Source organism: Pristis pectinata, chromosome 9 (genome assembly GCF_009764475.1).
Source record: "Pristis pectinata isolate sPriPec2 chromosome 9, sPriPec2.1.pri, whole genome shotgun sequence".
NCBI lineage: Eukaryota > Metazoa > Chordata > Chondrichthyes > Rhinopristiformes > Pristidae > Pristis > Pristis pectinata.
Window position 1 is genome coordinate 100,890,770 of NC_067413.1, and position 16,043 is coordinate 100,906,812.

At 42.4% G+C, this 16,043-nt stretch overlaps 1 protein-coding gene across 3 annotated transcripts in view; it reads left to right on the plus strand.

The window, feature by feature from the left end:
• The first annotated feature begins 153 nt into the window (after nt 1-153).
• The window catches only part of ptdss1b (phosphatidylserine synthase 1b), a 32,691-nt gene continuing 16,801 nt past the window's right edge, over nt 154-16,043 (plus strand). The window contains exons 1-8 of one of the 3 annotated variants that reach the window (XM_052022918.1): nt 154-593; nt 1,408-1,499; nt 1,621-1,665; nt 4,733-4,857; nt 7,005-7,163; nt 8,652-8,803; nt 11,761-11,902; nt 14,012-14,124. In XM_052022918.1, the coding sequence (XP_051878878.1) occupies nt 415-593; nt 1,408-1,499; nt 1,621-1,665; nt 4,733-4,857; nt 7,005-7,163; nt 8,652-8,803; nt 11,761-11,902; nt 14,012-14,124 (1,007 nt within the window). In that variant the 5' untranslated portion in view covers nt 154-414. The remainder of the gene's footprint in view (nt 594-1,407; nt 1,500-1,620; nt 1,666-4,732; nt 4,858-7,004; nt 7,164-8,651; nt 8,804-11,760; nt 11,903-14,011; nt 14,125-16,043) is intronic. The other 2 variants (XR_007956872.1, XM_052022919.1) reach the window with 2 other exon arrangements.

The following is a 16,043-nucleotide window of genomic DNA, read 5'->3' on the forward strand; positions in this document are numbered from 1 at the left end:
AAGCGCCGCCGAACCACCTTCAGCAGCGAGGTTTCCCTTCCGGGAAGCGGGAGGAGCCACGCCATTGGCTCGCCAGCAGCCAATCCCAGGGCGCCGCCGACCACGTGCGCCGAGGACGTTCCCGTGTCCAGGGCGGGACAGCCCACGGCAGCCGCCGGGGAGGGGGGTCGGATCGGAAGCGCTTCTCCCCTCCGTGATTCTCTTCACATCGGAAAGAGCGAGGACTGATCCCCGCCCATAACCTGCGGCGATAAATCACTTCAACGGCGCCAGATTCCGTCCAGGCCGCACTGAAGGGACGGTGTGCGGTGCTCGGCCGGCCGAGCCCCCCTCTCGGTGGCCTGAGTTCCCGGGGCCGGGTCAGCGGGCGGGCGGCGGGCGGGCGGGCGGCGGGACCCGGGCGGAGCTGCAGCCATGGCGCCCGGCGGCGGCAGCAGGACCATCAGCAAGGACGACGTCAACTACAAGCTGCATTTCCGCATGATCAACGAGCAGCAGGTGGAGGACATCACCATCGACTTCTTCTACAGGCCGCACACCATCACCCTGCTCACCTTCACCATCATCAGCGTCATGTACTTCGCCTTCACCAGGTACGGGCCCCACCCCGGCCCCCGGCCCCACCCCGGCCCGGCCGGTGTAACCCTCTCCCTACCCCGTCCCCCGCCTCTGCCCCGGCCCATGTAACCACCCCCCTCACCCTCCCGTCCTCGGCCCCGGCCGGTGGGACCCCCGGGGACTCGCTGCAACCCGGCCCCGGCCGGTGGGACCCCCGGGGACTCGCTGCAACCCGGCCCCGGCCGGTGGGACCCCCGGGGACTCGCTGCAACCCGGCCCCGGCCGGTGGGACCCCCGGGGACTCGCTGCAACCCGGCCCCGGCCGGTGGGACCCCCGGGGACTCGCTGCAACCCGGCCCCGGCCGGTGGGACCCCCGGGGACTCGCTGCAACCCGGCCCCGGCCGGTGGGACCCCCGGGGACTCGCTGCAACCCGGCCCCGGCCGGTGGGACCCCCGGGGACTCGCTGCAACCCGGCCCCGGCCGGTGGGAACCCCCGGGGACTCGCTGCAACCCGGCCCCGGCCGGTGGGACCCCCGGGGACTCGCTGCAACCCGGCCCCGGCCGGTGGGACCCCCGGGGACTCGCTGCAACCCGGCCCCGGCCGGTGGGACCCCCGGGGACTCGCTGCAACCCGGCCCCGGCCGGTGGGACCCCCGGGGACTCGCTGCAACCCTGCCACTGCCCGCACCGCCACAATGTATCGCTGCCGGCGCTTGTTGTTGCCGCTCGATAACCCATCGTCTGGACTGTCTGCTCTGAGAAGTTCGGTACAATGAATGCATTTGCTAAATGTCCTGACAGGTAGTTTCATGACGTTCTCTGTCCTAACGTGTATTTCATGATCTAGGGATGATTCAAGTCCGGAAGACAATATATGGAAGGGCGTTCTTTCTGTGGTGTTCTTTTTTCTAATTGTAAGTGTTTTAGCATTTCCTAATGGTAAGTTTTTGATTGTTATTATCGGGAATTGTGATCAATTACAATTCTTACAATTTTCACATTCTTCAACTTTTTTTCTGAAATGTACTGCTTAGCGGCTCTTTTTGTTTCAATTTTTCAGGTCCTTTTACTCGACCGCATCCAGCAATATGGAGGATGGTTTTTGGTAAGGCTGGACTGCTGTTTCACCCACTGTTTCTGAATTCTAATTCCTGACCTGTAGGCATATGCCTTCGGGTATTTGAACTAAAGATTTCATGGACTCATACAAAATTCTTTTCCATATCTTGAATTGATAGATATTTTTGAGAGTATTTAGTAATTACATTATGCCTGTGTCTTTTTGGTAGCTTAGTCAGTAGATCAGAGGACTTTGTTTCTGGTTGTCTGATGTGATTTGACTTGGATGAATGATTATCAGTGTTGTATGTAGTGTCAGCTAGATATGGCTGGTAGGTCTCTGAATGGGAAAGTTGATGGGTTTATAAAGTCAGCTCCAGGCTCCCAGTCTGCAGTCCGGTATCAGAGAACCGTGTGACACAGGAGGAGGCTGAAAGACATGTCCAGTTGGTCCGATTTCCCCTGCCTTGTACCTATAACAGAGCAATGTTTGTTTTCCGATGGAGTGTTGCATTGTTGGGAATGTTAGCATTTAGATGGACAAGAACTTTAACTATACAAAGAGAATATCAAATCCGATGAGTGGCCTTGCATTTGAATCCAGTGTGACTTTTATTTTTGGTGTGCCCTGATATATTTCACCACAAGTTGAATTGTGTATTCAAACAAAAAAATGTTGTATATTTTTTTCCTGGGATGTAAACATTGCTGGCGATGGAGGCATTTGCTGAATGTTTTTTGTCATTGTCTTGTGTGTTTTTCTATTGAAATCTGTTCTGCAAATTACTGCTCCAGTGATAAAAGGTGTAAATTTACCTCTGTCGTTCAGTGAGCCCTACGCTAATAGATCAGGGGCAGCAAAACTGAGGAGCTGCTTGTAGTTTTAGTTTTGTCCAACTGACAAAGTTTGGATCCAGAATAATGGAATTTTGATAGAATGTGGACTGGAGTTTATTTATCTTAAATGTTTTAATAGGAATATGAATTGCTCTGAAATCTTATTTTTGACTATTGAAGTGCAGCCTCCATGTGGAATTAACAGTCGATGAGACCACTCTGGCATTTGGGCCCATTAACTGATATTTCTTCATAATATTTAATGTGCTTTTTTTGAAATATTTATTCCTTTTCGAAACCATCTGGATTCATCCCATAAGCATGGATAGTAAGGATGTGACTGCAGATGAGACTTGCTGGGATGTTGCCTGGGGTGCAGTATGTTGGTTCTGAGGAGAGTTAGATGGGTTGGGCTTGTTTTCTTTGAAGTATTGGAGACCTCCCTCTGTCCTGATAAGAGGTACAAAACCTTTGTAGAAATCCTCCACTTAAAACTTTCTCCCAATCATTTCCTCCTCCATTTTAGGGCAATAATATTGGTATTGGTTTCTTTATTGTCACTTGTACCGAGGTACAGTGAAAAACTTATCTTGCATACTGATCATACAGGTCAATTCATTACACAGTGCAGTTATATTGAGTTAGTACAGAGTGCATGGATGTAGTACAGGTAAAAACAATAACAGTACAGAGTAAAGTGTCACAGCTACAGGGAAAGTGCAGTGCAATAAGGTGCAAGGTCACAACGAGGTAGATCGTGAGGTCAGAGTCCATCTCATTGTATAAGGGAACCATTCAATAGTCTTATCACAGTGGGATAGAAGCTGTCCTTAAGTCTGGTGGTACGTGCCCTCAGGCTCCTGTATCTTCTACTTGATGGAAGAGGAGAGGAGAGAGAGTGTCCTGGGTGGGTGGGGTCTTTAGTTTAACCTTAACAATTCCTAATGCTGAACCCATTTGCAACAACTCTAAGGTGCTCCTGAAAAATGGTCTAAGCACGTTAACTGAACCACAGTTGACCAAAGGTTATACTATGCAGCCAATTTACATTCTGCAAAGTCCGGGTAAAAATTAGATTTTTAGCTCTGGGAGCTTTGGCTGGGAAATGTGTATTGGCCAGAATAGCCTGACAACTTCCCACTCCCCTTCAAATGCGTCTAAGTAAGAAGGCAGATTTCACAGAACACCTGCGGTCTGTCTGTAACCGCGATCTGCATCTCCCTGTTGCCAGTCACTTCAACTCCCCCTCCCACACTATCACTGATATGTCAGTCCTCGGCCTCCTCCACTGCCGGGAGAATTCAAAGCACAAACTGGAGGAACAGCAACTCATTTTCCGTCTTGGAACCTTGCAGCCTAATGGCGTGAACGTTGAATTCTTCCACTTTAGGTAATCCCACCTCCCCCCCCCCCCCCCCCACCACCCCCATGCTTCTCTTCTGCCCTTTCCCAGCCTCTTTTTTTTCTACCCTCTTTCGCCTCTCTCTCCTTACCTTCGACCTATCCCCCAGTGGATCTGCTCTCCCCTCCTCCCCCGCACCTGCCTAACACTACCTCTTACCTGCATCTACCTGTCAGCACCTTGTGCCCACCCCACCTCCCCTCTTTTGTCCACCTATCACTGCCCCGCTTTCCCCTCCTATATATTGGGCTTCCCCTTTTCCTATCTTCAGTCCTGAAGAAGGGTCCTGACCTGAAACGTTGACCACCTGCTTTTCTCCACGGATGCTGCCTGGCCTGCTGGGTTCCTCCAGCATCATCGTGTTTTTCGTCTGGATTCCAGCATCTGCAGTCCTTTTGTTTCTGTAGTCTTAATTTAACCTCTCAGCTTTCATGTGTGGTATTAAAATAAAAAAGCAAGTTTTTTTTTTAAGCATGTTCATTGCTAAGTGGTGCCACGACACCGGTTCCTGGTCTTTGCTGGCAGGCACCAGACAGACAATTTTGCGCAGCAGTTATCTGGTATACATTGTCTCAGTGAACTTACAAATATCTTTAATGCTTGTTTACGTCGATGCGCAGCTTGAATTTTGTTAAGTTAAAAGCTAAGATTTTCCTTTCCCGCAGAGGATTTAATTAACTGTTTTGTAGAGTTGAGGATCAGCTAATTGTATTCATCAAAAGCTGTAAGTTGGTGTACAAGTTCTCTTCTAAAATCATGATTGGATTGATTTTTTTAAATGAGAGAATATCTGAAGACCACTGTATAACATAACTGTCCTGAATCTTGGGAATGGTGATGTTTACCCTGTATTTTGTTTTGTACAATACTCCAGGCCTCAGCGTACTGTATTTCCTATTCCTGGTGTTCCTGCTGTTCCTCAATTTTGAGCAGGTGAAATCGGTCATGTACTGGCTGGACCCCAATCTGCGCTATGCCACTCGTGAAGCTGATGTTATGGTACGTTCTGTATGGAATAACTTTTGAGTGTCACGGAGGTGTGTGTGGCTCAGATGTTGTCATGAACCATAGAAGTGTGAAATAAAACAGAATATGCTGGAAATATTCAGCAAGTCAGGCAGCATATGTTGAGAGAGAAACTGTTGCTATTTCAGGTTGATGCTCCTTCGTCAGTGATCACTGACCTTTCCAGCATTTCTAGTATATTGCTTTTGAAAGTGTATAACAGTATATGATTTTAATTCCGCCACTAATTCTTTGCCATTTTAAGATGAGGTGAAAAATTAACAATGCATGAACTGTTTTAAATCATTAATTTACTGCATTTGATTTACAATATCCAGTTTTATTTTATCTGTTGTTAACGTTTCAGTATCGCGGCATGCTGAGTCAATTCTCCATGCTCAGTACTGAATTGTTTAGAATTTTTGTAAACATCAGGTGTTCTGTCGTTTCACTAGATGCAAACTTCAATTCTCAAGTGATCATCGTTTCACTTGAAGGATGAGCAGAAGTGTTGTTGTTTTGCAGTATATTAAGTCTGTGGCAAATTGCCTTTCCTTAAAAAAAAATTACTGGTCCATCAAGACTGGGTTTAACAAAAAAGCATTGATGCAGCGATGATCTGAGAAACACACAATAACATTGTTATTGGCTATATTTTGCATTTGAAGCTGTGAATGTATGACAGTGTTCTTTTTAACTATTGGGAGATAAACTTTTTTAGTAGGTCCTCTTGTATTGCTCTTTAACAGCATTGGATTAGACCTTATTAATAAGGAGCTGTGAAGGATACTGGGCTGACCTATTCTGTCATAAATAATAGTCCTTTGAAATGTAATTCCTATGGAAGCTTTTGGTTTGAGGTTGCTAGTTACTTATAGTGTAAGTAAATTCCCAGGAAGCAGATCTGAAGTTTGGCTTTGATCATTGCTAGTGTTTTGCATGTGGACTTGCTCTGTGTTTTGGATTAGCTTCTCCAATCTGTATAACACTGTTTGTAGGAAGAAAAGTTCAGCTGATTTATTGGGGTGGGGGTTTACGAAGAAAAGGAAGAAGAACTTATCAACTTTGTCAAGGAGTCTGGGTTGGCTGACACTTAAATGCTGATTAGAGAATATTATGTTTGGTATAAAGTAATCCATTTTATAATTCCAGGATTTAATCTTCTCCTTCTCAACAGTTGTTGTTTTCCATTTAAACAAGAATGTACTAAAACCAAACAGGGAAAGTCAAATCCATTCAAAGCAGCTGTGGTGCCTGAAGTACCAAGTTAAGAGTCTCCCTGACCTGTTGATTCATTCAACAAAAATTGCATTACACAGGTCCCCAATTGAGAGGAGAAACAGAATTTGTAGCTGAGATCTTTGAATTGCTTTTAAGAAAATATTCATCTTAACAAACCATAGCATCAGATGGTTTGTGTTGGCCAGGATAAAAGTTACACAAGCTAGGACATTTGTTTCCAAAGTGTTGAACTTTCTCAATAATATTGGCCTGTTTATTGACAGAATTTCTTGACCTACCTCTGTAACTGCACTCACCTTGTGCAGATCCCTCAGCAAGAACTTCCTTGTAAAAAGCCATCCTCGTCCTCACTGGTGAGGTCCTGTGAATACGAGGCCCACTGAAGAAACTGATGAATAAAACTTTGGTGACTAGTTAACTCACTCACTCACACAAAAATTGATGTTTCTGAATATCACCTATCAAGAGTTTAAAGCAATTAAAAGCACTTAAGAAGACTTGGTAAATTGTCTTGTACCAATGTGGGAGCCTTGCAGCCATTCCTCTCCATCTGAATTGAGTGGAATCACCGTAGGCACCATCAACAACTGTAGACTCCAGGACTTTCTTTCTCCATCACTAGGGTGGATTATAGTCAGCAAATCTTCAGTGAAAAACTTCTGGATGTGAAGAGAAATCCAGAGAAGGCAATCAATCCTCAGTAAAGATTGCTGTCTTTAATGTTTTAGACAACGCTTCTCTTACTGGTCTACTTGGTTGTTAGCAAAAATAGCATTCTAATATCTTTTTTCTCTAACTGTTTAGGAGAATACTGGAAAACCTAATTATTTTTGTTGACCTCTTAACAGGGCTAACTTCAAATATTAAAATATTTTACTTGTGTTTTGTTTTCTTAATAGGAATATGCAGTAAACTGTCATGACATTACTTGGGAAAGGATTCTCAGCCATTTTGACATCTTTGCCTTTGGACACTTCTGGGGGTGGGCAATGAAAGCCTTGCTTATACGGAGCTATGGGCTCTGCTGGACGATCAGCATCACTTGGGAGTTGACCGAGGTACGGCCTTCAGTCAGTGGCTAATGCAAATTATTAAATTGTACTAATCAAATTGTAAGACAGAGTGGTTAAATATCTGGAGGTCTGGATTAGTCACCCAGAGATGGGAGTTGGAATCCCACCATCATGTAGTTCAAGAAATAAATTTGGAGTAACTAAATAAATCTGGAATAAAAGATCATTATTAATAATGGAGATTAAACAAACAACCGACTGTCATACAAAAATCTGGTTCACTAATATCCTTACCCAGTCAGGCTGGATGTGACCCCCAATCCCAGCAATGTGGTCAACCCTTAATTGTCCTTTGAAATGGATGAACAATAAATGCTGGCATTGCCAGTGACGTACATATTCCATGGATAAATGTAGAGGAAAATTTACACATGAAATTGCTTCTGAAGATCATGTAACAGCCATGTATTCCTGTTCTTAAAGAAAAATGAGCAGACTGTGCATACGTTATGGGCCATGCCTCCTGATCAAATTATCAAGCTCAGCTGGTTATTTTGGGATGAGGGGATAATAGGAAGAAGGTATTCGTCATCACAAAACCAAAGCATAAAGTAGCCAGCAGATGAATGGGGGCATTAAGAATGTCTGGTCTGGTGAAACCCGTGGAACTATACTTCAGTGTTTCTTCAGGAACAAAAGGGCTAAGTAATACTAGAGGCAATAACAAACTCTCATTGGTTGAAATATAATATTCAATGTGCACAAAAAATAAGAAATTGGTACACTTAAACTCAAAACAATTTTGAAGAAGCAACATGTATGGGGTAGCATACCACGTTTCCAAAAGCCCATTTTAGTTTGGCTTGCTTTGTTGCACCTTGCACCTTATTGCCGCTGGGTTGCATTTTACCAGGGAGCAATGCTTTAGACTCCAGCAAGTGTTGAGTTTACGTGTTTGTGGGTCATGGAGCAGCTGCTCAATGGGTAGTCAACATCAACAACATTTTGTGTTGGAGCCAACAAGTATTCACTGGAGAATACTGTGACTTGCATTTGTTGGTTGAGTTACTGTTCATTGCTTCCAGAGTTGCAGTCTTGCCGTACTTGTAGTGAAGAATCCAATTTTTCAGTTAGAATCAAGCAGTGGGAAAGCATTGTTTCCATAGACATTTTCTTTTAAATAGGTTCTCAGCACTGTCAAAACTCTGTGTAATGGCCTGGGTTGTTTTCCCATTTCTCAACTGGATTGCAGGTATGGTTTTCAGTGAGAGACAGAGAAGGCAAATCAATTTCCCCAATGGCAGGACCTGTTCTGAAGAGGCTGTGAATGGATTTGTAGCAGCTTTCTCTCTTTGCCAATTTGAATCTGTCATTGTAAATGAGAGAGAAGTTCAGCTTACTTCTTGAATGCTAAAATTCAATAATATCACAGAGACAATATTCAGCATTTGACTGTTGTAAATTAATGCTGATTTTCTTATTCTTTGTGTATCGAATATGCCAAGTTTTCTTCCCCTTGTTGTTTTCTTTCAGCTGTTCTTTATGCACCTGTTGCCAAACTTTGCTGAATGCTGGTGGGATCAGGTCATTCTTGACATCTTGCTCTGCAATGGTGGTGGCATCTGGCTAGGGATGGTGGTTTGTCGTTTTCTAGAAATGAGAACCTATCACTGGGGAAGTTTCAAGTAGGTATCGTCGAGTTCTCTTTTTATAAATAATACAAAGTATTTAGGCATGTGAGAAGGATCTTTCTCCCAATAGGTCCAAGCTGCTGAGTTGTACTTCACACACTTGTAACTATGTTTCACATGAGCCTCCTTCCATCTTTCTTCATTTAACCCATCAATGGCAACATCCTTCTGTCTCGTGCTTATCCAGCTTTCCCCTTCATACAACTGTGCGATAGACCTTTCTGGTCACGTGCAGCCTAGCCACTGTCAAAGTGAAGTTATAAAGAAATCATAAGTACTATGTAAACATATAAATAACAGGATAATGTAAGAAATGGACTGGGTAATTCAGGTTTGTGTGATAAACTTAGTAAATGGCAAAACTAACAAAACATCACCTTGTCTCAATAATTACCAGGGAGACGAACAGAGTGAACTTGATATGAGAAGAGATTAAAAAAAGATATAAAGAGTAAAAACGTCCCCTGCTGTAATTATTTGTGGCAATCTTATTTTCATGACCCTTGGTTCTCAGCCACATGTGGTAACACCTTCTGTGGTTCTAACAAACCCTTTCATAACCTTAAGACCTTTACAAACACACACCCCCCTCCCCTTCGTTTTTTCTCTCAGGTTTTCTTGATGATCGGAGCTTCGCAGTTCTGAATTATCCAAGTAAATTTTTTCTGTCCTATCTGCAACGTTTCTGTTTGTAAGGTGGAAAACCAGAAGTGATCAGACTACTATCAAGTGTGGTCTAACCAATGTTCTGTATGCTTAACATAACATTTCTGCTGGTTAACTCCATGTCTCCCAGGATGAACCCTGGTACTTGTAATTGCTGTGGCCTTGTTTGCTGCTTTTGCTGAATTATCCATCTGGACACTATGATCCTGTAGACACTTATTTTTCAAGGAGTCTGATCTCATTAATCTGTCTGCAAAAATACATCACCATGCATTTACCTAAATTGAAGTTCATTTTGCCAATTTCTCCAGTTTTGTTTTCTTTGTCCAACTACCTGTATTTTGGCGCAGTCGATCACTATACGAACTGTAGCTCTGACTGTTTCAAATGAATGTTGGAATTGTGCTTCCAGTTAAGAGTCCAAATTGTGCATATAAATAGTGAACTGTGTTAGCCCCTAGCACCATGCACCTCCATTTGTCAACATGTGTTTAACCCACTTTATACTTTCTGTTTTGCAGCCAGGTTGTCAACCAATTTTTTTGAAGTTTGCCTTATCCTCTTGTGCCCCAGTTTTAGTCATGAGTCCCTTGCTGGAAATCCAAATATTAAGTCTGTTGTATTATTCCAAAATTACACTGCCATTGAAACTAATTCATTGTTCTTGACCTTTCCTTTAGAATCTGTGCTGAATACTTTGATATTATACTTTCAATTTTCCAAATGTTCTGCTAAATCTTTTAGGGGAAATCAATTTTCTTTCTTATGCTGATATTAGCTATTTGGTATATAGTTCCATGATCTTATTCTGTTTTCTTGAAGACCTGTTCTTGGGCACATTTGCCTTTTCTAATGAATTTTTGTATAAATGTGCATATACTATATTGTCTGTTCTCTTTCCTACATTCTTCTAATATACAATCTGTTCAGACTGAATTTATTTGATCTATCAATTTCCTCACCACCCCCTCCCCACATTTTCTGTTTTCAACACCTTCATGAATTTCTCTTCTTCTAACGTCACTTCCACCTCAGTGGATAATAAATAACTATATTATTTCTGTCATTTCACCGTCTGTATGTGTTTATCAATTAACTGTGTTTACCCTACCTATTTTCTACCTATTCTTTTGTTTTTTGTGTGTTTACAGAACACTTTTACTATTTTTTTGACAAACCAGCTTTATAGCTTCTCTTTGCTTTCCCAATTGTTTTTAATTTCTTTCCGAATCCTCTTATTTCCTTGTCTTCCTTCACCAGCTTGTCTGAGCATTTTTGCATCTTGCTTTTATCTTTAGTTTAAACGTTGCTCTCATTTCAATTTTCCCATCTGTGTCCTCACTGGTTGGAATGTTGTAGGTAGTGTGAAATATTTCTCCAGACTCTGTTTATCAGTTTTGCATGGTTGTCACTGCTGTTTTACTTGTCTTTTTCTCTCTTCCCCCCCCCCCCCCCCCATTCCTTTGTCCTCCCTTATTCCCATGGCTCCCCTCCCCTGCCTTGATGACCTGCCCATCTCCTCTCCTCCCCTCCTCCGTCCTCTATTCCATGGTTCACTGCCCTCTCCTACTGGATTCCTCCTCCTCCAGCCATCTGTCTCCTCGGCCTATCACCTTTCAGCATCTTCTCCCCCTCCCACACCCCCCACCCCCTCACGTGGACCTGCCTATCACCTGGACTCGCCTATCCCCATCCTTTGTGTGCTCCTCCCCCTCCCCCCATCTTCATAGCCTGGCTTCTGCCCTCTTCCTTCCCAGTCCTGATGAAGGGTCTTGGCCTGAAATGTTGACTGTTTACTTCCCTCCAAGGATGCTGCCTGACCTGCTGAGTTCCTCCAGCACTTTGTGTGTTGCTCCAGATAAATCCAGCATCTGCAGAATTTCTTGTGTCTTTATTTCAATATCTGTAATTTTTCCAGTTCAATTTCCCTATCATTTGTCTAAAATTTTGTTTTTAATTTATTGTTAGTCTTTGTCTTTCTTGTGTCTTTCTTGATTTTTATTGTAATATGGCAGATTGCTTAGATTTTCTGCTACACTTGGAATCAAGGAAATTTATAGCACAGGAGATTATCATTTGACCCATTGTGTTCATGCCAATCTTTTTATTGCTACTCCTTCAGAGCATCAAATTATATATTTTATTTATTATAAATGGCTTTTGCAATAAAATTATAAATGTTATTTTGAATGATTTAGAGTAAGTTCTGATGTATATTTCTTGTGGGGTAGAGGAAATGTGTGCTTGAAGTTACATCCACAGTAATAATATCTGCTTTTATTCAGGGCGATTCACAGCACCAGTGGAAAGCTGAAGCGAGCAGTGCTGCAGTTCACTCCGGCCAGCTGGACGTACGTCCGTTGGTTTGACCCAAAGTCCTCTGTTCAGAGGGTGGCTGGAATTTACCTCTTTCTAATTATCTGGCAGGTAAAGAACAAACCTAGAAAATGTCTACTACATTCCATTGTGATAAAGATTTTTCTGCTTTATTTATTGGGTGCAGTTTTCAACTCCAGATGCTCAAAATGGTTGGTAGCAGATTAGCTGTCCATTGTACATCCTATTTGATTCTCCCTTTGGGTATACAGCAGATGACTGACTCATTGCTGCCTGCTTCACACCTGCACTGAATTTGGAAGTACTGTATTCAAAGCATTTCTGAAATCTTTCTGTAATTTAGCCTGCTGGTTTTATATTGTTTATGCAAAGTACCAACCAGTACAGGGGGAAGGCAGATACTACCATAACTGGAAGAGCAGTGTGGTACAGGGAGCTTGGTCTCTGTGGTAATGCCTTCAATAGGTATTTAGTGGCCTGAATTTATAATGAATGATTTGCATTTTCATTATTAGCGGCTCATTTAAGCAGAGCTGTACAATGAGAGCAGACGTGGGTATTCAGGGTGGCCCTTCTGTTAGTTGCCTGGTTATCCATTAGCGTATATGAGTGGCCTTGTTTAGGTGTATGGAGAGCCTTGCCCTGATCCATTGGTTACTGGACTCTGCATCATAATTCAAATCTATTGCATGTCATCTGTTGCTACTGCTTTTGCATAGTTCAACAAAGAATAAGAAGTTTTTAATCCAATCTAGTGGTTTGATTTATCTGCTTTGTCCAATATTCCATTCTGTATGAATTACAAATTGGTTTCTCTCCATTCTCTCCAAGCTAATGTGAATATCTGTTTGATTTTCGCATCACCACTTGATCGCAACCATGGAAATCCATGCTTGATGACATTAATGGCTCCCCTTGCTTGGATACCATGTCTATTTGCTTCAAAACCACTAAACCTCACCTTTGGTCCATCTATTGCCTCTTATGAGCATCTCGTCCCGAATCACCGATCCCATACCAGCTATCGTAGGCACTGTTGTCAGCAGGCTTGTTCTCACTGTTTTTGAAACTGTTTCTAAAACTTTCATTGTCCCAACTTGTGCTGTGCATTCGATTCTTTTGGAATGACAGTGATGTGGGAAATGGGGAAGAATAAGCAAGGAAAAGGCAAAAACAACAGAGGCAGAAGAGAAAGCACAGTCGGGTAGAGAATCACAGCGAGAGGGAAGTGATATGTGCCAGTGTGGTGGTTATAAAAGCCTGAGACTTTTGCAGAGTGCTTTAACTGGTGATGTGAGTATTATTAAATCTCTTTGAAATCCAACGTGAAGTACAATGAGAACTAGTGTTCTTCATTATAACTGTTCATCATTCTGCTGATATCTGTTAGAATGGACACCTGTTTAATGCTCATAAATGCAAAAATGTGAGGTTGTCTTTCTCAAATGTAAATTCTGCCTAAGATCTGACGAGCAGGTCTTTATTAATTGTGGAGACTTGAACTGGTAGATGTGCTAACTTTGAGAAGTTTAATCTTAAATTGTGATTAGGAGATGGGATAAGAAAGAAGCCACCTTACATTGAATACTCTCTGTGCTTTACCTTATTCAAATAGAAAATCTCCCTATCCCCATAATCACAAACCTCTCTGCAGCACTTTTTATTTACCATGTGTGACACTGCACATTCCTGTCATAATTTCTTTTGCTAGCTTAATGACACAGCCTTATAAAAATGTCACTGTTTTTAGTTTTTGTGTGATAAGTGCATTATTGGTGAACAATTTATAATTCCACCATCAACATGCAGTTTTATCGGTTCAAAGATTGTCACAGATATGGAAAGATGAACTCAAATATTTAAACTGCTGCATTAATTTATTCAACGTTAACTATTTCAGTATGTATTCGCAGTTTCACATCAATGACATGGTTCTTGTGTATCCAACAAGATTTGAAAGCTTGCATAAATATCCACCAAATATTGAGAGACCTAGAATTCCACATTTTAGTAATTTATATAATTTCCCCTCTTGACAATCTAGGGTGTGGCAGTTTCGTGCACTTCTGTTGTGAAACATTTTACCTCTTTTAGAATTGCTGAACAGTACAGCAAAATTCCTAATGATTTCCGGTAATGCTCAGAAAAGCTAGAGAGTTGTTTTGGAGAGTGTTATATGATTTTTCTCTTTTGTTTTAGTTGACTGAACTGAATACCTTTTTCTTGAAACATATCTTTGTGTTTCAAGCAAGCCACGCCCTGAGTTATGGTAGAATCCTCTTCATTGGTGTGATCACAGCTCCCACTGTACGGTAAAAGAATTTTACACCTTGTATAAAATCTTCTTTTGGTCTCCTGTGGTGTTGCTTATGCATAACAATAAAGATGGTTTATTTCCATCGACTACAGTCTGCTTTGCAATTGTACTGTCTTTCTATTTACCTTGTACTTTTCCTAAGCTACCTTCCCCTTACTTTTCCTTTCTTTGTGTATTTACCATTTCTCAGTTTATTTCTCATTGTTTATTTAACTCACTTAATCCTCTATCATCTCCACATAATTTGTATCTCCTTTAATTTCTCTTAATATTTGAAACATTTTGTGTTGTACAATTTTTTATGGTCAAATTTGAAAGCCAAAACAGTGGGATGAGCAAGGAATAGCTGGCGGGAGCAGGTCGCAGGGCAGGCTTCAATGCGAGAGAAATGAGGATTAAAGGTAGGTTTTGAAGAACTGGAAATGGGGGAAATAGTTGGTGGGCTTTCACTGCGAAGCTATGGTAAAGGTGTGGCTAGGCTGAATTTGGATGGGAAGTTGGAGCCTGTTTCACAGGAGCAAGATCATGAACTTCTGGTCTCTCTCAGAATGACGGATTTAGATCTGTGGCTTTGTATCTTTTTGGACCTGATGGTGAGGATGAAATACCTGGGAGAGGGACAATTGGCCTCAGAGCAGGGTGACTTCGAGAAGAGAGTCTTTACATAAGACAGGACTTAAGAACACAAAGTCCAAACCTAAAACAGATCAACTTTTTGTCCCACTGGTTCTATGTAGAGGGCAAACTGGACCTGAGCACTAATATAGGAAGTCTGGTGGCATCCTACGGAACGTTCTACAACAGACTGCTTAACTACACGCACTAGTCCTCCTCTGGCTTTGGGAATTTGAAGATTTATCATCAAAATGAGATCTTTATTAGTCACATGCACATCAAAACACAATGAAATACATCTTTTGTGTAGCGTGTTCTGGGGGCAGCCTACAGGTGTTGCCACACTTCTGGTGCCAACATAGCATGCCCACAACCTCCTAACCTGTACATCTTTGGAATGTGGGAGGAAACTGGAGCACCCTGAGGAAACATGCAGATACAGGGAGAACGTACAAACTCCTTACAGACAGCGGCTGGAATTGAACCCAGGTCTCTGGCGCTGTAATAGCGTCGCACTAACTGCTGCAGCTTTGCTTTTTCACCCAATGCCTCCGTTACGTTGTTGTTGGGTTTATTTAGTTGGTTATCTTCTGAGAAGAATACTGGAAGTGTAGTGAGCCCCCTCTGGTTATGCCGTCTGTTGAGATCGTGGTTGATCTGTAACTTAACACCAATTGCTGCTTTTTCACCATATTCTTTTAATACCTTTTGGTTATTTAAAAACTAATTGATCTCAGATATAAAACAATTCATTAACTTAGTATCAATTGTTGTTTGCCAAAGAGAATTCTAAACTACTACCTCTGAGTATGATGTGTTTGTACTCTTCCTCTGGAAAGCTTGGCTCTGATTTTTGGATCATAAGCTGTAGCTAAATTCCTCAACCAGCAGAAACCTTCAATCCATCATAGCACTTCCTTTCAAAATTGTGACTTAGATCAGATCACCCTTTATCCTGTAAGTTCTATACACTATGTCGTCCCAAATTTGTGGTGCCCAAAGCTGTTCTCCATACTCCAGGTGTGATCTGAACAGAGCATTTTGTACCTGCAGCTAAACATCCTCCGTCCTCCCTTGGAATCTGGTCTTCACGATGGATGTAAAGGCCTGCATACCAATAACTTCGTAAAATAGTTTCCAGACCTGTACATTTTAGTGACTAGTGCAGATAGTTGTTTCTATACGTGAATTTTTACTCTCTTGAAACAGAAGAAATGTCATTGTCTTAAAGCCCAGAGTGAAACATAAAACTCTGTCATTGTGTTTGGGTCACAGGCAGTGACTGAAATCCTCACGTGA